Raw genomic sequence first — 24,397 nt, 5'->3', positions numbered from 1 at the left:
TATATTCCTGAAGTGTAGAAGTCTTCTAACTTCTAGAGAGGTGAGAAAACTTGGGGATGGGGGGCTGGGACTTTTAAAAGGGTGTATTGATTAAGATTAGGAGGGTGGGGTGAATAGAGAAGAGGTTAAAATAAGAGGGAAGAAGAGAAGAGAATAGCAACAGGGTTAAAAGAGAGGCTGAGAAGGAAAACTGAATAAAAAAAGAAGGAAGGAATTTCACAAATAGCAATTATAATGTTATTTGAAAAAGCAAGAGAACATTATACATAGTAACAGCAATATTGTTTTAAGAATAACTTTGAATGATTAAGTTATTTTGTCTATTATAAATACCCAATTAACTTTAAAGGACATATGAAGAAAGATGCTATCTACATCCAGAGAAAGAACTGATAAGTAGAAGTATGTATAGAATAATTTTACATATATATGCCCATTTATATCTAATAAGATGGGGGAGAGAAAAAAGAAATCTACATAATATTTTGGTGTATATTTGTAAGGAATAGCAAGTTGTGCATAATAGATTTGCAACTTCATTTGCAACCGTCTTTTTTGATTGTACTATGTTATGGAAGTGCTTGTTTTATTCCATAAATTAAAAATAAAAATTTAAAAATTAAGTAATTGGAAAGGCCATCAAGTGGTCTCAGAGAAGAGTAGTCATGAAATGGATTCCAGGAAGCATTTGTGGAGAGGACTCATAGCAGGGGATACACAGAGGGAGAATCATGCGGTTTAGGAAAGAAGGGTCACCTGTTCTTGGGGCCATGTCCTCATTTTCCTAGTAATTGCCCTGGGCGTGCCTTCTCCAGCTTCTTCCTTCTCTCTTCAGGGATCTCTTGCAAACTAATGCCATGGCTACTGGCCCTAGAGAAATGAAAACAACAACAATAATAGAGAAGATGCTATACTTTTAAAATTATTTAAAATTTTTTTATTTTATTTTTTATTTTACACTTTCTAAACACCTTCACATATGCTATCTCTTTTGCTTCTCATGATACCCCAATGAGGCAAATTATTATTTCCATTTTACAGATGGTGAAATTGAGACAGAGAAAAATGATTGGTCCAAGGTCACAACTTAGATTAAAACCCAGTGCTCCTGACTCCCAGTCCAATGGTTGGGGTAGAGGAGAAATACAAGTATCAGAAGCTGTAGGGAGGTAGAGATGGGGTGCAGCGGAGGGGCAGGAAGTACAAAGTAAGTAGCCTCTGCCCATAGGATCACAGGATTTAAAGCTGAAAGGGGCCCTGAAAGATTTTCTTACCCTTTTTGACCCCCAACACTTATGCTCAGGGACCTCTAAGAGAGATGAAGAGAAATTGGAGAGGATGGTAATAGTGATGGGAGACTATCAAACCCTCCCTCAAGCTTTTGCACTTGGAATCCCAACATCTCTGTGAGTCCCAAACCCACCAACATTCCTGTGGTGCCTGCCCACTCACCCTGGCTGCAGGTCAGGAGGGGTAGGAATAGGTTTGTCAAACCCTTTTCTCCCTACCAGCCAGTAGGTACTCTCTACACCTTTTCCCTGTGGGAAGAAATGTGGGAAGGTAATCAGAGTAGGTCTGGGATTAGGAAGGAAGGGTTAATACAGCGATCAGAGAACAACAGTGAAAAGAGGTTGGATCTGGGGAGGAAGTTCAAAGCCGATAGGAATAGAGGTAAGGGGGTTCCAGTGAACTGGAAAATAGTAGCCAAGGAGAAGTCTCAGACCAGGCTAGCCCAGAGATCAAAGGTGTCTTCTTGGAGATGACTTTCCATTATTAGTCTAGGGCAGGGGGTGGGGAACCTGCAGCCTTGAGGCCACATGTGGCTCTCTAGGTCCTTTGACTGACTCCAAACTTCACAGAACAAATCCTAAGGGTATTTGGATTCAGTCAAAGGGCCACAACTAGAGGGCCACTTGTGACCTTGAGGTCACAGGCTCCCCACCCTTGGTCTAAGGTGCGAGAGGTGTTGGGGCAGAGGGGATAGAGCAAGAATGGCCTGGCATCCTGGGAAATGTACCTATTCCAGCCAAGATATTTATTGAGAGTACTAGGGAAAAAGTTAGAAGGATTGTAATGAATTATACCACCTGATACATTTGTAAATACTATGAAATATTTCAGCATCTTTACAAGTTAGGATGTAGTTTGCATATTATGACTAACCCAGGTGCAGGTTAATTTACAATTTTTTAAAAAATGGGTTTTCATTTGGAAGCTTATTTTTTCAACAGAGTTTTAAAAAATAAAAGAATATTGAAGAATATTGTTTGCTTTTCTGGAGAGAGAGAGAAAAAGAGAGGGAGTAGAAGGGAAGAACACAAATACTAGGGAAGATGTAGTAGTGAGGTCAAAGGTTTTCCAAGGGGACAGTCCCATTATGGGGGCGATTCTCTAGTAGAGGAAGGGAAAAAACATTTATTAATAGCTATTACACACCAGGCTAAGTACTTTGCAAATATTATCTACTTTAATCCTTACAATCTGGGAAGTGGGCGCTATTATTATCCCCATCTCATAGTAGAGGAAACAAGCAGACAGAGGGATAGTAACTTGTTCAAGGTTACATAATTAGTGCCCAATGCCTGGAACACAGTAAGTGCTATGTAAATGTTAGTTATGATGATGAGGAGGTAAAATTTGAACTCAGAGCTTCCTGACCAAGTCCAGCACTCTCCACTGTACCACTACTTACTTCTATAAGGCATTACCTTGAGTTCTGTTCTGCCTCTGACTTCTACCTGGAAGCCCTCATTCAAACCCTGAAGAATCTTCACTGTGCTCAGGTTCACATGGATTCGATAGGCTGAGGGAAAGCAGATTGATAGTTCAGAATACACTCCAAAATCTGTAACCCCAGCCTCCTCCCTGGCACCCCATCATTTCCTGTCTCCCCCAAAGCTGTTTTTATAAACACTTCTCCTAACTCTCCCCTTGCCCCGACTACAGCAAACCCTCTTTATTTCTCTTGTCCAAACCCCCACTCTAGTCCCAGCTCACGTAGCCCTGTGGATTCCATCCGAGAGGCCGTATTGACAGTATCCCCAAAGAGGCAGTAACGAGGCATGGTGAGGCCCACCACTCCAGCCACACATGGGCCTGAGTATAGACACAGGGTGGCACAGAGTCATGGAAATCCACAGAGACATGGAAAAAGAGAGAGAACAGACTATGGGTTGTTGGAAAATAGAACCAGTGCATTTTAAAGGGATTTGGGAGAGGCTAGGGTAGAAAGGTTATCCTTGGTGTGGAACCCTATAGGATGGTTTGAGGAGCTCTGGAGATGAAAAAAAGTTTATTGGCAATGGATGGGAGTTCTTGGTGGGTGGGCGGATTACCAGAATGCAGGCCTATGCGGATGCGTACAGGAACCTCTGGCATATGGCGCATTCGGAAGGAGCCCACAGAGCTGAGGATATCCAGTGACATGTTGGCAATCTCTGCTGCATGCCTCTGCCCATTCCTCTTGGGTAACCCTGAAGCTACCATATAGGCATCACCAATTGTCTCCACCTTCAGGGACCAAGACAACCAACAATGAGTCATCCCTAACTCCCTGCCTAGTGGCTGATGCCCACAGAATTTTCTGTTCCTTTCTGGCTTCTTCCCCTCCCATAGGTCTTTTCAGGCCCAAATAGTCAATATTGGTCCTATTCCCCTGCTTAAGCTAAAGGTCTCATTCACTCACTCCCTGCCAACTGCTATGGCTTCACAAAGAGAACTGGGTCTCCTGAGTAGGTGGTCCCCCCTGATCCTTTTCTCTAACTCCAACATGACCCCTCCATGTCACCAACCTTGTAGACATCATGGGAACCAATGATGGCATCAAAAAGTGTGTAGAGGTCATTGAGCAGATCGACAACCTCAATGGGCTCACTCATGGCTGAGATAGTGGTGAAACCAACAATGTCACTGAAGTACAGAGTGACCTCCTCAAAATATTCAGGTTCTACTGGGATTCCCAGCTTCAGAGCCTCAGCCACAGACCTGGGGCAAAGAGCACAGAGAGTACAGAGCTAGAGGGGTCCATTCAGCAAACACTGGGCAACTCATTTTATGCAGAGTCCAGGGACGGCAAGTGCTGGGAAAAATAGCCTCTGCCCTCAAAGATCTCACTATGAGAACAGGGAGAGAAACGGTGTCATACAAAGTGCTAATGGAGTTCAGAAGAGTCAGAGATCAACCCTAGCTAGCAAGGTCAAAGAAAGCTTCATGGAGGAGCTAGGTCTCTGGGAACACCTGCCTGTCACAGAAAACAGCATGAGGACAGAGGTGAGATATATTTAAGGAGCAGCAGATAGTCTAGTTTGGCTGGGGAGGAGGGAACTTTATATAGCTTGTATCTGTGTGGGATGATTAGGGCAGAGTATGCCTGTATCTAGGACCTCAGCCATCTCTGTGGGAGAGGACAATAAGAAAAAGGAAGAAACACTTGACACACTTACTAGCTGTGTGACCTTAGGCAAGTCACTTGACCCCAATAGCCTTGCCTTCCCCCCTCCAAAAAAAAAAAAAGAAAAAGGAAGAAGTTGGACTAAATTATCTCTAAGGTACTTCCTATCTCAAAATATTCTATGGTTCAAAGAAAACTACATGCCCAAGGGGTGATCCATCCTGAGGGACCTGGCCACTGATTTGAAGTGAGGAATGTAGATAGGTTGCCCTGACCTCAAAGTCTGGGCTTCTGTCCTGGTAAAGAGGGCCTGGGGCAAGGCAGAGGCCATGTGATGTATTGGTGTAATTTTCAGTTAGAAGGAACTTTAGAGGTCTTCTAGTCTTACACCCTCACTTTACAGATAAATAAAGATCCAAGAAAGTGACATGGCTTGCCCAACATCCCACAGGTGGCAAGCACAGGTAGAGCTAGGACTTGAACTCGGGGCTTTAATTTTCATATCCAGAGAACTTTTTTTTTTTTAAGCAATAGGGGTTAAGTAACTTGCTCAAAGTTACACGGCCAGTTATTTCTGGGTGAAGTGCTGAGTATCTGAGCCTGGATTCGATCCCCAGGTTATCCTGACACTGGGGCCAGTGCTCTTACTCGCTGTGCTACGTGACTCTCAGATAAGCAAACCTTAACTCATTCCACTCCCCCATCTTCCAATCATTTCCCTGGATGCTTGTGATCAGCCATCTTTAATATATTCAAAACCTCCTGCCTTTCTCCATACTTATACAGCTAGGTCCCAACTAGTGCCAATAATGAATTTGTGATATGTTCCCATTATTTGAATTCATACTGTATATTTTCACTGGGCTGGAACCAATGACCATATTTTACATAATTATAATTTTGAATAGCACAAATTTAAATATATGCTACCACTTCATGGGATTCATTATTTGCGTTAACCAGGATCCAGCTGTGTGGCCAAATTCTGATGGTTTTCAGGGAGAACCCTAGTTGGAGGAATCATCCATATAGATTCTAGAGAGATTCCAAGATTTAATCTGGTCTATTTGATCTTGGTGCTTTCCTGCTCACCTTTCCCTGACACCCTGTCCTTGCCCTGCTCTTTAGCATGTTTTCTCAGGCTTGTCCTCCACTCACAGCCATTCTCCTTCCCCCCACTAGAGCATCCCCATAGAGCCACTCACGGGGGGAGCATCTGAGTGAGCAGTTTGTCCGTCTTCTGTTTCTCAAGCTCTAACTCCTCTGTTCGTTCTCGAATCAGGTCCTCCAGGTTGCTAGAATATTGCTCCAGCATCCGAAGCATGGAATCAATGATGTTTGTCTTCCGGCCCTTGTTGATGTTCTTGAACTTGAGGGTGGAAGGTAGGGAGGAATGGCTCTTAAGGCCTCAGTCTCACAACAATCCAAGAGCTGCAGCTCTAATCCCCTCCCAACCTCAAATTCCTTGTCTAATTCCATTACCCCCTACTCCAACAAGGGGTTTTCCTCCCTACTTCCTTTTCCCCAGCAGTAAAGTTCCTTCCTTCTCTCTTCTATCAATTCTTGTTCTCACAGACAGATTTCCTATGTCTACCAGCTAGGGTAAGGCATTTGTTTGAAAATTGTGCTCTCCTCCACCTTCATTGCTTGTTACTGTCTGCTGATGGCTTTCAGCTGTGACTAAACACATGTAACATAAAATAAGTACCTATGGGCACAGAAAACACTATTTTCTGCCATTAAAAATATGTGCCCTTACAAAAAGGGATATTAAAGTATCCCCTATTGTTCCACCCATGTGTTGTACCTTAGGCAGTTGCCTACCTTACCTAACTTATCCACCCCTAGTCCTAGTTCTGCTCTCACTCTCTGGGCCTCCCCCCGAGGGACTAGGCATGTGCTGCACACCAGCTAAAGGTACACCCCCCCCCTTCTACCCTAATGTCTCCTTCAATCCCCAATCATCAGCTGAGTGCAAGATTACATTAATCCTTGGCTATGGGGTAAGGGACTACTCTGCTCCTACACATTCCTGGGACCCCCCAGTCCCTGACCAGGTCAAAGGTTGTGTCCACGGTGGGCCTTAAGTCTGGCTGCTCTGCCCAGCACTGCTTCATGAGCTGGATACACTCCATGGGGGCCTGGTCTATGGACACTGAGGGCCGGCACATCGGAGGGGGGTTCTGCACTTTTTGGACAATTTCTGTGGGGAAAGAGAACACAGAGTCCAGAATCTAACTACCAGTCCAAAATCATCCCTGATCCCAGCTCATCTAAGAGTGACTTCTGGGAAGTATGCATGAGAAAAGACTGGGGCCAGTGGCAGAGAAGGGAGTGTGGTATTAAGGGAAATGAGCTTTTGAGATCCAATGAAAAGAGATTGAGATATTGAGGAGATTGAGGGCCTAGTGAGGGAGACTGGAAGACTGGTAGCATAATGGACATTATAAGTCTAGGAGCTGGGGGTTGTGGGGTTCTTTGTGGATGAGTTTTCAATAGTGTGTGTTGTGTGTGAGGGTAAGGGGATCCTAAGGACACTGTGCCATTTTGACCTTGGAGGTCTAGCCAAGGAGAGGCCCAGATGCTTGGGTGTGCCAGCTGAGGCTGGTAATTCCTAACACTTCCAATGTCTCTAAGATAACCTGTCCTGTCCCCAACCAGAAGTGAGAATGACATTTTAACTTTGCCCCATGGAGATCTGCTACCTCACCCTAGCAATGCAGGGAGGCCAGCTCCCCCCCAGAAGTTCCTGAATAGTGTGGCAGGCTCTAGTGTAAGGAAGAGAGCCTCAGAAAATGTGAGAAAATGGAGCCACAAAATTTGAAAAAGTTCATTGGGTTAGGGGTGGTGTCTATGCCTGTAGGGATGAGTTCTAGATTAGTGTCCCTGGGAGTACAGGGAGGTCAAAAGGAGTGCCCAATTGGACTCCAAGACTGGAAGAGTCCCTGTGTAAGTGAAGAGGTCTTCCTGCTGACTTCCTCCCCAAAGAACAAGACCCAAATGGAGGTCGGGGGAGATACCCTGAGGGGTCAGCTCCAACATGGCATAAGGCTCACAGCGGCATACTACTTCTTGCATGATGATGCCCAGGCTGAACACATCTCCCTGCAGGGTCCCCTGCCGTTCCAAAGCCTCATTCCGCAGTAGTTCAGGAGCTGTCCACAAGCGGTCTTAATAGGAGGGAGGAGAGGGTCACAGGATAGGGAGGGAAAAGAAAACTTTTTAACATGTAGTGAGGGCCAGAGCAAGGATCCCATATCACTCCCTGCTTCTCCCCAATTCACTAAAACTATCCCAGGTCCCAAGATAAGTTTCTGCTACTATCAGGAGATTTGTCTGTCATAGAATCAGAGGGTTGGAGCTGGAAGAAACCTCAGAGAACATCAGGGCCAATGACCTGATTCTCCAGAGGAAGAAACTCAAGCCAAGAGAAGGTTTAGGCAAGAGACCTTGCCTAAAGTCATAGATGTTTTGTTTCTGAGTCGAAATTAAAGGTTGTTTCAGTGTTCTCTGCAACAAAACTCCCTCTTCACCTGGAGGGGAGTCCTCACTCCCTTAGACATAAACAATGTCAGAAAAAGAGAGCTTAAAGATTATCTGTTCCAAGTTTCTCATTTTACCTTTCTGAAGATTTCTTCATCTGTAAAAAGAAAGGAGTAGAGGGGGAAATGGGTATATTAGGTGATATCTAAGGCCATTTTTTTTGCCTTTTTTTTTTTTGGAGGGGGGAAGGCAGGGAAATAGGGGTTAGGTGACTTGCCCAAGGTTGCACAGCTAGTAAGTGTTAAGTGTCTGAGGCCAGATTTGAACTCAGATTCTCCTGACTCCCAGGCCATTGCTCTATTCACTGCACCACCTAGCCGCCCCTCTAAGGCCATTTTTGCCTGGATGGTGCACCAGCCCCTTATTCTCAACATGTCAAAAACTGAATTTATTTTCTTCTCACCTCTTCAAGGAAGCCTTACATGGCCCTGAAGTGGGCAATGACCTTTTTACCCTCAGACTTCAGATGTGACTTTTTTTTTTTGAACCTCAGTGATACTCTTGGCTTGTATTAGCTCATACTATAGTTATCTGTGGAACCCATACACTTCCCCTGATTGTAGTAGATTCCATTATGACAAGTACTGTCTCTAAATTATATCTCCTCCCTAGAGAAAGTGTTGTGTAATGGCTAGAAGCTGTCCTTAGAGTCAAGAGGAACTGGGTTCTTCGAGTCCTGCCATACAAGCTGTGTGCCCATAACCACTTGGTTCCTCCAAGCAACTCTCTGGAAGGTTAAGTTGCAAAAGAGTTGCAGGTCAGCATTAGTGGAGGAAGACTCTGCATTGAGACTTCCAAACCCACATATCAATCAAATCACAGATCCAGACCCAGAGATACACATAGTTTCTCCCCACATCTAGCACCGATGTCTGCACTCAATAGACACTTAATTTGCTGAACTGAATTAAGCCCCATCTCTGTTCAGTCATATTAGGTCTCCTTCCCAGCTATGACTTTTATGTCAGTTACTACCATTCTCATTGGCACAGAGAAGGAAACTATTTTGCCTGCGATTGTGTAGCTGGTCAGTGGCAGAGCTAGGAATAGTACCCAAATCTCCTGATCTCCAAGGACCTGGGGTTTTCACCTTTGCTTTTTGCAGACTGAAAGGGGAAGCATAGGACCCCTTTTCCTAAACTGCTCTGGGACTACACTAACCTTTACTGCTTCTCCAAGGATTAACCATTAGAAACTCTGGAGACTTCCCACTTTCTGGTTAGGCTCTGAGGAGATTTGGAGATGGGGGAGATGAATTCCTACCCTGGACCTAGGGGACTGAGGAAAGGTCCTTGGAAGTAAGGGCCCATTCAGTGAGCCTCTCTGGTCTTGGGCTATCCAAAAGGACGTTGAGTGACAACGACACATTATAGTTTCAGAACTGGTAGGGAACTTAAAGATTATTCAGTTTGATCTCTTTAATTTACAGATGAGGAAACTGAGATCCAGAAAGGGAAATTGACTTGTCCAATGTTATGCAAGTAGTAAGTAGCAGAATTAAAATTCAAACCCAGACCTTCTGAGTCTAATTCTAGGGCTCCTTCTAATATATCTTCTATGTGGCATAACTATGAATTGTATCTTGCAAGGAATAAGGACATTAGGAGGAGTGACTGAAAACAAATGTAGGCAAATAAAAGGTCCCTGGGGGCAAGAAGGGGAATTGTTAGGGAACAAAGAATTTGGGGATATTTGGGAAAGGCTTTGTACCTTCAGCTTGGGGTGGCTCCAAGGACACTCTTTGAGCCTCCAGCAACCGCCCATGACCATGATCTGTGATCTTGAGCACGAATCTCCCATCCACCACACAATTCCGGGACTTGAGTCTCCCGTGAGCAACCCCACGATGGTGCAAATAGCGTACGCCCTTAGAAGTAGCAAACATTAGAGGTTCACTGAGAGTGGAGTGGATAGAACCATAGCCCCTAGTTCCCAACTATGGGATCACAACTGCTTGACTTCTGGTTTCCCTCAAGTTCTTTCCTCTGCTTCCTCCCAGAACATCTCTCCTTCTCACTCCCTTACCTTAATGAGATCCAGCAGGAGGGAAGATTTGAACATCCAGTCAAGTTTCATGTCCCTCTGAGTGAGTAGATCTTGAAGGGATCCTCGAGTGCAGTACTCAGAGACCACAGCTAGGATGCCCCCTCCTGGCCCTCCTGATCCAGCCCCTTCCATATTCCCAGCCAGGAAAAGCCCCACATAGAGAGCCACATTCTCATGGCGGAGCTCCCGTAGCTATGACATTTTGGAGTTGGAGAGAAAAAAGACAATCAGACTTCTCAGACTTCGGGGAGGATTTCCTGATTGGGAGTAGGGGTTCAGAGGGGAGGATAAAGCTGCCAATGGACTTCTTGCCTTAGGGAAAAGGGAATAAGGAGAGAGAAGTGATGGTTCCTTTTCCAAAGAAAGAAAGCTTTCTGTGAAAGAAAGTCCTGAGGAAAGGGGAAGGAGGAAGAAGGACCATCAGGATGCTATTAGGTTTGGGGGAAGGGGGGAGGGCAAGTAAAGGGAGGCTTGGGACAGAAGGTGAAGGGTAGAACTCTTTCCTACCTTATAATCTTAGGTTTTGCTAACAAAGGATATTGTGTTATTCTACAGCTAAGCCTACTTTATTAAATTATAAACTCCTTCAGGGTACAGGGCATCCCTTTATTCATTAGTTTATCCAACAATGCTTTGGGGACATTGAATCTCTTTCCTACTTCCCTAACCTTTCCTCACCTTGGAGAAGGCCATCTTTGTTGCAGGACGAATTTCAGTATGTTGATCACCTGGAAATTTCTTCAGCCAAACCCAGTCTCCCTGGAGCAGAGGGAGTGGAGAAGAGGGGATCAGTATTTAAGCAGGACTACCCTTCCCCCAAAGGATGAAGATGCAAAACTTTCACATTTTTGCTTGGAATCTAAATTTTTTCCTTTTTTTTAATGAATGAAAATATATTTTCTCTTCCTATTCTCTCCTTGTAACAAATATACAGTCAAGCAAAAAAAAAAATCATTCATTGCCAAAGTCCAAAAATGTATGTCTTGTTCTGCATTTTAAGCCCATCACCTCTGTGTCAGGAGAGGGGTAGCAGTGCAATGAAGACTGGGTCTTGAAATCAGAGTTACTCATTGCAGTAATCAGAGTTCTTATGTCTTTCAGAGAGGTTTGTTTTTACAATGTTGTTACTATAGAAAGTATTCTCCTAGTTCTGCTCATGTCATGCACTATTTTGCACAAATCTTCCCAGACTTTTCTGAAACTGTCCCTTTTATCATTTCTTATGGACAATAGTATCCATTATGTCGTTGTTACTCTTATTCAATCATTTTTCAGTCGTGTCTGACTCTTCAAGACCCCACTGGGATTTTCTTGGCAAAGATCCTGGAGTGATTTGTCATTTTCTTCTCTAGATAATTTTGCAGATGAGGAACTGAGGCAAACAGGGTTAAGTGACTTGCCCAGGGTCATACAACTAGTAAGTGTATGTCTGAGGTAAGATTTGAACTCAGAAAGATGTCTTTTTGACTCCAGACCTGTCACTCTATCTGCTGCCACCTAGCTGTTTATTTAATAATAGGAATGAATAATATGAAGACCCTCCTATTATGTTCCCCACCCCCCACCCCAACCCCTGGAGATATAGAGCTCCATATCTAAAATTCTGTTTTATAACCAACTAACTTGGCTGGAACACATTCATTCCACAGGCTACTGGGAATTGGATTCAGTACATCATCATAGTAATCATCATCATAATTTTCACATCATTATCATCTATAGGCCACTTGGTTATTACTGGATTATCAATCACCATCAGTCTAGAGGCAGTCTGTAAGAAGATAGTTCTGTGCTTGGAGTCTCTGACACTGCCCATCACTTAACCTTTATAATTCACCATAATCATCACCTTAATATTTCATCATTGTTATCTGGTGCTCATTACTACAACAGAAAGAACCCTGAAGGAATTCCAGACCTAAATTCTGATCCTGCCTATGCCACTGATTAGCTCTGTGACTATGTCTAAGTCAACGCCCCTCTCATCAGCCACACCCTCTGTAAAATGAGGGATTGGAACTAGAAGACTTCTCATTCTATGGCATTGAAGCAGACTCTCCTGAGTTTCCCCTATCTCCTTCTATCCTCAGCCTTCTGCCCTTCTCTCTATAGTCTCTCCCTTTGCAAACTCATCCTTTCCTGCAACTTCATTAAATCATTCCTTCTGTGTTGAAAACTCCCAGATCTATATGCCCAGCTACAGAGATATACTATGGTACAGGGGAAGAATGGCAGCTAGGTGGTGTGGTGGATAGAGTGACAGGCCTGGAGGCAAGAAGACTCATTTTCCTGAGTTCAGATCTGGTCTCACATACTTACTAGCTTCGTGACCTTGGGTAAGTCACTTAACCTTGTTTGCCTCAGTTTCCTCATCTGTAAAATGAGCTGGATAAGGAAATGGCAAACCACTCCCAGTATCTTTGCCAAGAAAACCCCAAATGGGGTCAAAAGGAGTCAGACATGACTGAAAAATGATTCAACAACAACAAAGGGGGGGAGAATGTCATATTTGGAATCAGAAACTTTGAATTCTGACTTTGCCACTTCACACCTTTAGTCATACCTTTAACCTCTCTAGACCTTAGTTTCTTCATCAAAAAAGATGGGGGGTTAGACCCCTTTGCTCCCTCCTGATGTAAGGAGGGAGAGGAGGAGCAGTCAGTGGGACTAAACATAAGAATTGTGTCTTTCCTAAAACCCATAGGCTATTGGCAATCAGAGTCTGAGGACATAGCCACATGAAAATTGTTCTATTACATATTGATTTATTCCACTTGTTGATTCTGTATCTATGGGTTAAAACTATATGCAGAAAAATCAAAACAGGGGGAAAGGGAAGAAAACTAAGGTTCCTTCCAGCCCTCATTATATGATCCCATGAGCTACACATAAATGTCCTTAAAATTGAACCCATCACAAATTGTTTTTTACATGCAACTGGGAAATAAGATGTACAGATACTGGGGTATAGAAATCCATCTTGCCCTACAAGAAATTTGGGGGGAGATAGGGAAGGATATAAGAGAGAGCAGATTGGGGGAAGGGGCACTCAGTAGGCTCACTATCTTGGGGTGGGAGTAGGGGAAAGACGGGGAGAAAATTTGTAACTCAAAATCTTGTGGAAATGAATGTTGAAAACTAAAAATAATTTTTTTTAAAAAATTGAGCTCATCAGCATCTTTAACTGTACCCTTTCTCCCTTCTAAAGCGGAGCTTTCCTCTTTCCATTTCTGTGCATTTATAAAATACCAGTAAATTATCTCTGAGTCTTCTCTTTTCTTTCATGGATTTAGAGTCAGCAAGATTTGGGTTCAATACTAATTGAGTCACTGTGGGGAATTCACTTAACATCTCTGAGCCTCAGTTTCCTCATCTGTAAAATAACACTTGTAGTACAACCTCACAAGGCTGTTGTGAGATTCAAATTAAATCATTTATGTAAAACACATTGCCCTGTATAAATGTCAGTTCCTAACCTGACAGATATTGACTGTGTGTCCCTGTTCAAGTCACTTAATCACTAAGTGGTCTAGTCAGGTTTCTAAGGCTCTAAGTTGACAAGGAGGTGCTTACCTGCATTAGTAGGGGAAAATTCCTCATCTAGGAGTTCCCTATACTAATGAAATCACAGGTCCGGTGTCTATCCATATAAATGTAAGTTATTATTATCGTCATAGAAAAATTACTCTCATTGTGTTCAATGGAATTCAGATAGAAACAGTCCTGGGAAAAATAATTAAGCTCCAACATGGGAATTTGTTTTGCTTGATTATGCTTATCGTTACAAAGGTTTTCTTTTTCTTTCTCTTCCTTTTCTGCTTAGTGGGTTGGGGAAGATAGAAAGGGAAAAAAATAAATGCTTGAAAATAGAAATAAAGTTTAACTAAATTAAAGAAAGAAAAGTCAGTATTCTATTGGTATTCCTTTATATTTAATATTTTGTGGACTATCACATGGCTTTTTATAGTTGAAACTAAAGAATTAGCATGTAAGTTCATCTCTGTAGGATCAGTGAAAGAATCCTTGGGACAACCCCAATAATAGTCAGAATCACAGGGTGATATGTTCTTTAATCTGTTCTTATATGATTTTTATTTCTTCAGCTAAGTCCCTGTGTTTTGAAAGCTTTTCATTCCATGCATTTTGGAGATATGAATCTTTGGCATGACAACATCTTTTAAAATATTTGCTCCTTGAGAACAGGGCCTGTTTGCTCTTAAGATTTTATGGATTGATGCTATGTCTGGGTAATAATGGGCAACAGTTCATCCTGTGATAACACTCCAGTTTCAGTACAGTATATTGATTAGCCAATGATATTTTGAGGTCTGTATTTGTAGTAAAAGGGATTTGTTGTCTTTTAGACCATGAAAGACACTGAGCTTCTGGAAAGTATAATTCTAATCAACAATTTGCTGTTGTTGTTTTCATTATTATTATTATCAGCAATAATTAGAGGTAGCTTCAGAGTCAAGAAGATTGGGGTTCAAGTCCTGTCTCTGAAATGTAGTGGCTTTAAGACCAGTTGAGAGACCTCAATGCCCTCAACAACCAACATTAACCCCACTTTACAGACCAAGGAATGAGGTCACAGAGGTTAAGTGATTTACCCGAAGTCACTCTAGGAGTAATTGCCTGAGAATGAATTTGAACTCAGGTCTCCTTTTTTACAAGTCTAGCACTCTGTCCAATGGGCCACCTCTAAGGCTGTAAGTTGCTGAGTAGGTGACAGTTAGAGGAAACTTCTTCATCAGGAGTTCCCTATTCTGGTCACAGATCTATTCTGAAAAAAATTATTATTGTTATACAGTCAGTCACTATGTCTAGACGACCCTAACATATATTGCACTTGTCCCTTAGCCATATCATGTCACAACTGGATTCCTGGAATGGCCCTTTAGCTGGTTTCTGGCAAATGGCCATTCACCTTCATAAAAGTGATTGTATATTGTGGGGCCAGAGGGGTCTCTGTTAAAACATAAGATATTCTAAAGTCATTGAGGGCTAACATGAACATGCCAGTCTGTCATGCATTAGGATCTTGGGGTACTACTATGAAGCTGCTCCTTTATAGACAAGTTGGCCTATAAACTTAACCATGGTACAATGGAAAGAACTGAAAGTGGAGTTATAGGTTCCAAGTTCTGCTTGCCAAATCCCAGTTCTGCTACCTACTACTTGGATGACCCTGGGCAAATTACTTAACCTAAATCTCTGTAAGAGGAAGACTAGATGACTTCTAGTTTGGAAGGAAGTTAATGGAAGTAAGGTTCCTTCCATTTTCAAATCTGTGATCTTATTATGATCTTCATGAATCATGAAAGGCAGCACTGCCATGTGTCACATGGCTCAATGTCATCAGGGCCACGTGCATGAATAATCCTGTATCTTCTTACTTTACACAATTTAAAGTAAAAAAAAACGAAAGGCTAAATCTTGGTCAGGTAGAGTGACAGACTTGGAGGTCAGGAAGAAGACTTATCTTTTTGAGTTCAAATCTGACCTGACATTTATTAGCTGTGTGACCTTGGACAAGTCACTTAACCCTGTTTGTTCAGGTTCCTCCTCTGCAAAATGAAGTGGAGAAGGAAATGGCAAACTACTCCAGCATCTTTGCCAATAAAACCACAAATACTTTCCAAGAGAACACCAAATGGGGTCACATAGGGTCTGAAACAACTGAACAATAGCAATGAACCATATATAAGGATCCTATTGGCTCAGAATATCACATGTTAGTATTGTCTTTGTTCTGTGGTATTTTTATTTATTTTGTTAACTATTTCTCCATTACATTTTAATCTGGTTCTGCTATCTCCTGGATAGTGTAGGTTGCACAGGGGCAGCTAACTGTGTGTTTGACACCTCTGTCCTAGGCAACTCTCTAATTGTAAGTAGACTTGCAAGGTTACCACTATACCACTAAAATCACAGACCCAGTCTGTGTCCCTATCATTTATACTCCACCACTAACTGACTACACTTAAGTGTGAATGAGTTTCCCACAACATATTACTTTCTTCACATATATCCCTAACTGTAGGAATATCTCTCTTTAAAGAATTTCCATTATCATCAAGCAGAAGACTCCTGAAATCATACTTTATCTATCTATCCTTAAAGTTTTTCTGAAAATATACTTGCTTTAGACACTTTGAGATAATAAGGGAGAAGGATTGTTCCATGACTTCCACATTACCATGATACAGGGGAATTGGATTTGGGGTTCAAGTTCAAATCTGCATTTTGCCATTTAATACTATCATGACCTTGGGCACTTACTTTTCCTAGGCTTCATGTGCAAAATGAGGAGGTTGGACTAGACTAGAGGGCCCCTAAGGTAGATTCAAAGGTTCTGGTAAAGCACATGAAAAACTTCCTTTTGAATTTCTCTAGAAATACAAGAAATTAATATTTCTCTATCCTAAAAACTTTTCAGACTTTTCCCTATTTGAAAATATGTAGTCTAAGAACAAAATACTTTTCCTTAGGGAAATGGATTAAGGTTAGAAACCAAACCTTGAACAAACCTTATCTTATCTTGTTAAATCATTGCCTTCCCCAATCCCTGGAATGACTGTCTTGCTGCCTACTTAAAATAAGTTCCCTCTTCTCCTTTCAGAGGGCAGTAGCCTATTTCTTATTCATAAAGAATTCTGGATAAGGTCACCGGGAAGGAGACCCTTTCCATCCTTGAGGGCAGTGGTCAAGGAAGGACTTGGATAGTTATTAAGTGAATATCATTCTATTTATTAGAGTAGAATATTAATCCCAAAGTGTATTTTAATACATTATGACATTTTCCTTGTTAAAGATTACTCTAAACGTTACTTCAAATCATGTTTGGGATAGAAAGGCATGTGCAAATCATGGTAGTAGGGTCAGAGGGAGGGGGATCTGCATTATTCTGGACATTTCTCTCTAAGCTAGAAATGATTTGGAAAAATGTTAAATTAATAAAAAATTGTTCCTTTCAGACTTTTCCTGTGTTTCTTCAGGGATGATCATTGAAACTGGCCTGGTTAAATTCTAGAAGCCTATTCCTGGGAATTTTAAGGGCAGTGGAAACCATTTTCCTTCTTGAAGGATCTGGAATCAATTTAGCCTAAGCATATGCCTGCCCATCATACCCCCTTCCTCCAAGTTTGTCCTTTTTCTAACTGAGTAAAGGTCCTCCCTTAGGGAGGACTGACTTCCAAATGCTTGTTTAATACTTCTGACTCAGAAGTTAATAGCTAGAAGAAGCTGTAGGCACTATCTCATTTCACAAATGAGGAAACTAAATTCCAAAGTAGAGAAGGGATTATTCTAGTATCAGATAGCTAATAAAGAGTAGAACTAGAATTCATATAAAATCCAGGTATCTGAGTTGATCTCTGAGGTCCTTAACAATTCTTAGATTCTGTTTGTAGTCCAAGTTCCCTGTGGGAGATTGAACCTCCCACATAGACATTGCCATGAAAACTTGGTTTGTAGGAATGCAGGCCTGCTGGTGGCCAGACATTACCCAGAGTTCCCTTCATTGTGGGTTGGGTTGGGTTTGATTTTTACCTTGATGGAGCTTCCTTTTGGAGAAAAACCAGATGGCATGTTGGAGGAAGAAGGATGGTTCTGCCAGGGGGTACCTCATCTTGCCAAGCCTATTAGGGAGTTAGAGATAACCCACCAGCACTCCTGACACCAAAAGCAAGTACAACAGAAGCAAGGCCTTACCAGACCAGAGAAAGACCAGGAGCAGAAGTTATAGTGGTTGTTAAGAATGAAATTCAAGCTCATTTGTTGGCCCCCTCTCCTGCCTTGTATCCTTGGATTGCTGAATCTGACCACTACTTTTTTCCCCATTCTCCCCCAGCCTGAGTGGAGGAATGAACGGATCCACTGCCTATAATATTGTAGCCTTATATACCACATTTAATGCATATCTGTGTTTTCATGATATATGATGATTCTATTAAAGTATGGCCATTTAACTATGATTAAGAGAGAGGAAATAAACCAAAAGGTAGAGATTTTCCCTAGTTCCACCTAGGCTGAGGATAACATGACTAGAGAGAGAGAGAGAGTTTCTATGATTTTAGTAATGATACAGTGTATATCATAGACTGCCTTTTTGAACCTGGAGAAAGACTTAACAAGGAAACAAGCCTATGGAGAGGTGTAGAGGGTTAGTGCAGTTGTATCTAATTGGCATTTGCTGCTTGTTAGGCATTAGACAGTTCCTTGTATCCCCAAAGGGTCAACAATCCATGTAGGGTCCCTCTTCTCATTTTACACATGGTTTGGCATTTGATAGTATTCAATGGCATTTTTGTAATGTAACCCTACTTTTATGACCTCCTTTAGTATTTGTCAGATTTATGCTCTCCTGTATAATTTCTGCCCCTAAAGTTTCTAAGTTTCAGCCTCAGTTTTCTCTTCCCTAAAGTGATCCAGGGGTGATGTAAGGCTCAAATGGATATTAAGTAATTTGCAAACTTATCATCATCATCATTAGGTTCTAGTCGGGTGATGACTTCATTCCCTGAGCCTTCTACTGCCCTTCTACCAAGGTCAAGAAATGTTTATAGAGCAATACAAGAATGAGCTGGGAATGTTTAATGCGAGCAGGGGGGAATGTATACACATATACTTTTAAGCTTAATCTGCATTATTAACAATTTAGACAATGAGTGAAATAATAAATCAAGCCTTGATTTATTTATCATTTGCTTATTTCTGAGGTATAAATTCTTACACTGAAAATTTATCAATCAGCTCCCAAGCCTGTTTGAGCTAGTTCCAGCTCATCCCTGTCAAGATCCTTCCTGGCTCTGCATCGAGTTGTGAAAAGAGGCACCAGTCTTATAGTAAAAGAGAATTGTATAAGTAGGTTGAGGAGGTGGGAGGGAGCTTAACTGAACTAGGAGGATGAATGATAGCTACAGAATGAAGCTGGAAAGAGCTAAAGAATATGTGTTATCAAGAGAAGGAAATGAGGGGGCGGAGTCAAGATGGAGTAGAAGCAGGACCTCCCCACGGCTCCGACTTCCACCTTCCCCAATCAATGTAAAAAGGGGACTCTAAACAAACTTTGGAGCTGCAGAACCCACAAAATGACACAGAGAAGCTAACCTCCCACTAAGGACAGCCCAGCAGGCTGGCAGGAATTGGCCAGCGCAGCGCTCTGAAAGCCCAGCCCAGCCCCATGCCAAGGCTTTAGCCCCAGGGCAGGCCTGACCAGCTGCCAGCCAGAGGGACTCCAGATCAGCAGCAGCTGTGGCCGTTTCCAGATTTATCAACACATAGATGCGAAGGACAAAGTGAGAGGTCAGTGCAGTCTGGACTTTGGGACCCAGTAAGTGGGAGTGTGTGGGCTTTTGCCCCCAGGGTGAGAAGCCACTGAGACACCTGGCACAGCCAGTCAGCGCCATGTGGCAGCTTCAGCTCCTGGCCTGCAGAGTGTAGGGTGACCAAGCGACCAGTCTGAGGGGTATTCACTCTTGCTTTAACCTGCTTGGATCTGAATTGCAGTCTAAGGTGGAGGTCCTGGGGTGTGTGTCCAGATTGCCAGAGTGTGTGGAGACCTCAGAGAGGGCACCCATCTAATACCTCCGGCATCTGAGAACACCCCAGTGTTTGGGACGAAAGCTCCCCTGTCTGGTGGCAGAGTCCTACCATGGCAAAAAGCCCAGGGGTCAAGTGACTGAGGGGCGACATGACCAGGCAAAGGAAACAAAGCAGACAGAAGATTCCAACATTACACTCCTATTTTGGGGACAAAAAGGAGCAAAGCATGGAACAGGAGGAAGACAGTGAAGTCAGAACTCCTGCACCAAAAGCTTCAAAGGAAAATACAAGCTGGTTACAGGCCATAGAGGACCTTAAGAAGCAGATAAGAGAAGTGAAGGAAAAGTTGGGAAGAGAAATGAGAACGATGCAAGAAAATTACAAAATGAGAGTCAACAGCCTGACTGAGGAAAATAACACCTTAAAAAATAGACTAACTCAAATAGCAAAAGAGGCTCAAAAAGCCAATGAGGAGAAGAATGCCTTAAAAAGTCAAATTTGCCAGATGGAAAAAGAATCTCAAAAGCTCACTGAGGAGAATCATTGCTTCAGAATGAGATTGGAGCAAATGGAAGCTAATGACTTTATGAGAAATCAAGATGCTGTTAAACAGATCCAAACAAATGAAAGAATAGAAGGCAATGTGAAATATCTCATGGGAAAAACCACTGACCTGGAAAATAGGTCCAGGAGAGATAATTTAAAAATTATTGGACTACTTGAAAGCCATGATCAAAGAAAGAACCTAGAAATCATCCTCCAGGAAGTTCTCAAAGAAAACTGCCCTGATGTTTTAGAACCAGATGACAAAAAAGAGGTTGAAAAAATCCACCAATCACCTCCTGAAAAAGATCCCAAAAAGAAAACTCCTACGAATATTATAGCCAGGTTCCGGAATTCCCAGATTAAGGAAAGAATATTACAACAGCCATATAACATATAATCCATATAACAATAATTACAAGAATATTACAAGAATCCACAATCAGGATAACCTAAGATCTGGCAGCTTCTTATGGTATTCCAGAGGTCAAAGGAGCTGGGATTAAAACCAAGAGTCACCTACCCAGCAAAACTGAGTATCATGTTTCAGGGGAAAATATGGTCATTCAGTGGAATAGAGGACTTTCAAGCATTCTTGCTGAAAAAACCAGAGTTGAGTAGAAAATTTGACATTCAGATACAAGAAGCAAGAGAAGCATGAGAAAGTAAACAGGGAAAAGGAATAATAAGGAATTTATCAAAGTTGAACTATTAACATTCCTACATGGAAAAACAATAACTATAACTTATGAAACTTTTCTCAGTAGTTGAAGGGAATAGAAATATACATATATAGACATATATATGTCTATATATGTCTATATATGAGGTATATGGAAATATGAATACATATGTGAATGTGTATATATATTTGTTTACAGGTATACATAGATAGAGGACACAGGACCAATTTAACAGGAAGGGATGATACTTAAAAGGTGAAATTAAGAGGTGAGAGAGGAATATAATGAGAGGAGATGGGAAGAGACACAATGGGGTAAACTATCTCATATATAAGAGGCAAGGGAAAATGGTTACAGTGGAGGGGAAGAATAGGAAGGCAAAAGGCAATGGGTCAACCTTATTCCCATTGAATTTGGCTTCAGGAGGGAATGAGATACACACTAAATAGGGTATCTCATCCTCCAGAAGAGTGGAGGGGGAAGGGGATGAGAGGGGGGATGATGGAAGGGAGGGCAGGCTGGGGGGAGGGAGGTCAGAAGCACCCACTTTTGAAAAGGGATGGGATCAAAGTTGAGAATAGAGCAGGTGGGAGGTAGCATAGGAGGGAGGGAAATATAGTCAAGTCTTTTACAATATATCTACTATGTTATTGTTTTGCATTAGCCATACATGTACAACCTATACTGAACTGCTTATCTTCCCAGTAAGGGTGGGTGACAAGTGAGGAAGGGAATGAATTTGGAATTCAAAGTTTAAAAATCAAATGTTTAAATATATATATAATTAATACTATTTTACATGTAATTGGGAAATAAGATATACAGGCACTGGGGCATAGAGATCCACCATGTCCTACTGGAAAAGTCGAAAAGGGTATGGAAGAAAATATGGGAAAGAGCAGATTGGAGGAGGGGATATCCTGTGGGACTGCTGTTTTGGGGCGGTGGGTAGGGGGAAAACGGGGAGAAAATTTGTAATTTAAAATCTGGCGGAAATAAATGATGTAAATCAGAAGTTAATAAAGCATTTGAAAAATGAAAAAAAAAGAGAGAGAGAGAGAAGGAAATGAATGTGGAAGAAAGAGACAAAATGGAGGGGAGAGAATAGCCCAAGACAGAAAATCCATGATGATGGAATTGCAAGTGCAGGGTCAAGGGATAGAGGGAATCTTAGGTAGGAACCTCAACCTTTTCCTCATGAAGAGCTACTCTGATTTTTCCAGTGTCTTAGAGGGGAAGGATTTGGGGTGGGAGAAAACAAGGAGGGTGGAGAGAGAATGAGGGTTGGACTATCCTTCTATAATTTTCAGCTTCTCTCCCTTTCATGCTTGGAGTTCCTGAAATAGGAAAGCAGAGAGGACCCTTTAGTAGCAATAGGATATGGTCTTCTCCTTTCTATCTACTCTCCAGGTTGGAGTGGAGAGAGAGGGTAAAGAAAGGGGTTGCCATTTGTGACCTTGAATATAAAAATGTAGTACATTCCTATAATGTCAGATATGTTAAAACTCATGTGGGCAGAAGAAATCTAAAGACAACCAAAATAGGTGCTATCAGGGTGGCTAGGTGGCGCAGTGAGTAAAGCACCGGCCCTGAGTTTGGTTCCGGACTCAGACACTTAACACCCACACACAAAAAAATAACCATATAACCTTGGGCAAGTCACTTAACCCCAATTGCCCTCCAAAAGGCAAACAACAAACAAAAAAATCTATCCCAGGAGAAAAGGGAGAATCAAAGAATAAGGTGCTTGGGGTAGATAAGTGACAACAGAGAGAAGGCAGTACTGTTTGATTATTATTTTGCTTCTGTTTTTTTTTTTCCCCCACCAATGCAAATGGAGTTTGTGCTGGAGATGAGAGAAGAAAAATGACTAATAATAATTGTGAACATTTGTGTGTCACTTTAAGGTTTGAAAAACAAAATAGAGAGTTAATACCTGATACCAGAGCCCTGATCACCCATCCTCACCAGAGGAAAGTTAACTTTCCCAGATAAATTATATTCTCAGGTACCGAGAATTTTCAGGTGTGATTGCTGAGGCACTGTCAAGGATATTTGAAAGATCGTGGAAAATGGGAGAGGTGCTAACAAGATGGAAGACTGGCAAACATTGCCCTCATTTGAAAAAAAAAAAACAAGGAAAAGAAAAGTGTCTACAAACTATAGGCCAATAAGTCTGATTTTAGTTACCAGGAAAATTCTATAATGGGTCATTAAAGAGATGGTGAATCACCAATGGTGATGAAGTGGTGAATCATGGTGACAATTCTATAACTGGTAATTAAAGAGATCAACCAACTTGGTTGTTTTTTTTATTACAAAGAGCCAACATTTGCTTCATCAAGAATAGGTCATCTCAAACTAATCTTATTTCTTTTTCTGGACAGAATTACTAAACAGAGAGCTGTAGAGTTGATTTACCTATGTTTTAGCAGTTTTTCATAAAATGTCTCATGCTTTTTTGTGGAAAACATATAGAAATATGATTAGAGGAGAATACAATTAGATTGACTCAGAATTGTCGGATGATTTGGGGATTTTAGTGGACTATGATGCCAATATAATGTAATATGATGCCCTTAGTATAATATGGTAACCCAAAAATGCATTTTGGGGCTAACAATAATAATAACTAGCATTTATATAATGCTTTGAAGTCATTAATGGCTTCACATATTAGAGTATAGCATCACTATACTCAGTCCCATCACTCTCTCCTTCCTCCTCTGTTTACTAATGAGCAGCTGAATGAAGCTGGAGGAAAACCCACAGCTGCACAGGGGTGAAGAACCTGAATCCTTGAGGCCACATGTGGCACAGGTTCCCTGCCCTATACCCATTACAAATTCATGTTATCCAACCTCAATGGGGTCCTCACTATAGCAACACAGTCCTTTTAATTCTTTAAGGGCACATGTTAAGTCCTTTTGGTTGATTCCCATCTCAAGCCCAACAGAAGCTACAACCTTTTCTTCCTTTCTCAACACCTTCTCCCCACCTCTCTTCCATTTGAAGACTTTTCCTCTTATGTAACCTAAAAAATTAAGACCATTCAACTGGAGTAACCTCTTCTCCCATTCTCTCCATCTCAAAGCCCCTTGGTATCATCTCCCACTCTCTCCTCCTTTCTCTCAGTCTTTGGCAAAGAGGGCTATTTCCTTCCCAAAGTCAAACCCTTTACATGGGCACTTGATCTCATCCCCTCTTGCCTTCTTCAGCAGATTGCACCCTTAATCTCTCAAATCTTTAACCTCTCCCTATTACCTAGTTCCTTCCTCATATCCTTTAAACACGCACAAATCACTACAAATTAAAAAAAAAACCTTTCTTAGACCCTACCATCCCCTTAACACATTGTTCTATACCTCTCCTCCCTTCCTCAGCCAAATTCCTTGAAAAAGTTTTCTACATTTCATTGTCTTCCACTCATTGTCTTCACTTCCTTCCTTTTTGCTCACTCCTCAACCCTTTACAAATTTGCTTCCTACCTCATCACAACTGAAAGTGCTCTCTCCAAAGTTGCTCTAATTGCCAAATCTAATGATCTTTGCTTTCTGAAGGGGGGGAAGGCAGGGCAATTGGGGTTATGTGACTTGCCCAAGGTCACATGGCTAGTAAGTGTTAAGTGTCTGAGGTCAGATTTGAA

The 24,397-nt window shown here is 41.9% G+C and overlaps 1 protein-coding gene across 1 annotated transcript in view; it reads right to left on the bottom strand.

The window, feature by feature from the left end:
* Positions 1-776: 776 nt before the first annotated feature.
* GUCY2D (guanylate cyclase 2D, retinal) overlaps positions 777-24,397 on the bottom strand; it is a 39,135-nt gene continuing 15,514 nt past the window's right edge. The window contains exons 8-19 of the mRNA XM_069104180.1: positions 10,658-10,738; positions 9,959-10,171; positions 9,644-9,800; positions 7,411-7,560; positions 6,445-6,593; positions 5,596-5,759; positions 3,792-3,984; positions 3,336-3,510; positions 2,998-3,096; positions 2,709-2,803; positions 1,453-1,538; positions 777-870 (exon numbers count right to left, since the gene is read on the bottom strand). Coding sequence (XP_068960281.1) covers positions 777-870; positions 1,453-1,538; positions 2,709-2,803; positions 2,998-3,096; positions 3,336-3,510; positions 3,792-3,984; positions 5,596-5,759; positions 6,445-6,593; positions 7,411-7,560; positions 9,644-9,800; positions 9,959-10,171; positions 10,658-10,738 — 1,656 coding nt within the window. The remainder of the gene's footprint in view (positions 871-1,452; positions 1,539-2,708; positions 2,804-2,997; positions 3,097-3,335; positions 3,511-3,791; positions 3,985-5,595; positions 5,760-6,444; positions 6,594-7,410; positions 7,561-9,643; positions 9,801-9,958; positions 10,172-10,657; positions 10,739-24,397) is intronic.

Source organism: Petaurus breviceps, unplaced genomic scaffold (assembly GCF_028583685.1).
Source record: "Petaurus breviceps papuanus isolate PSGF00001 unplaced genomic scaffold, PetGlider_PUasm1.0 673, whole genome shotgun sequence".
Lineage (NCBI taxonomy): Eukaryota > Metazoa > Chordata > Mammalia > Diprotodontia > Petauridae > Petaurus > Petaurus breviceps.
The sequence above is the reverse complement of the archived record's forward strand: the minus strand, read 5'-3'. Positions and strand labels throughout refer to the sequence as shown.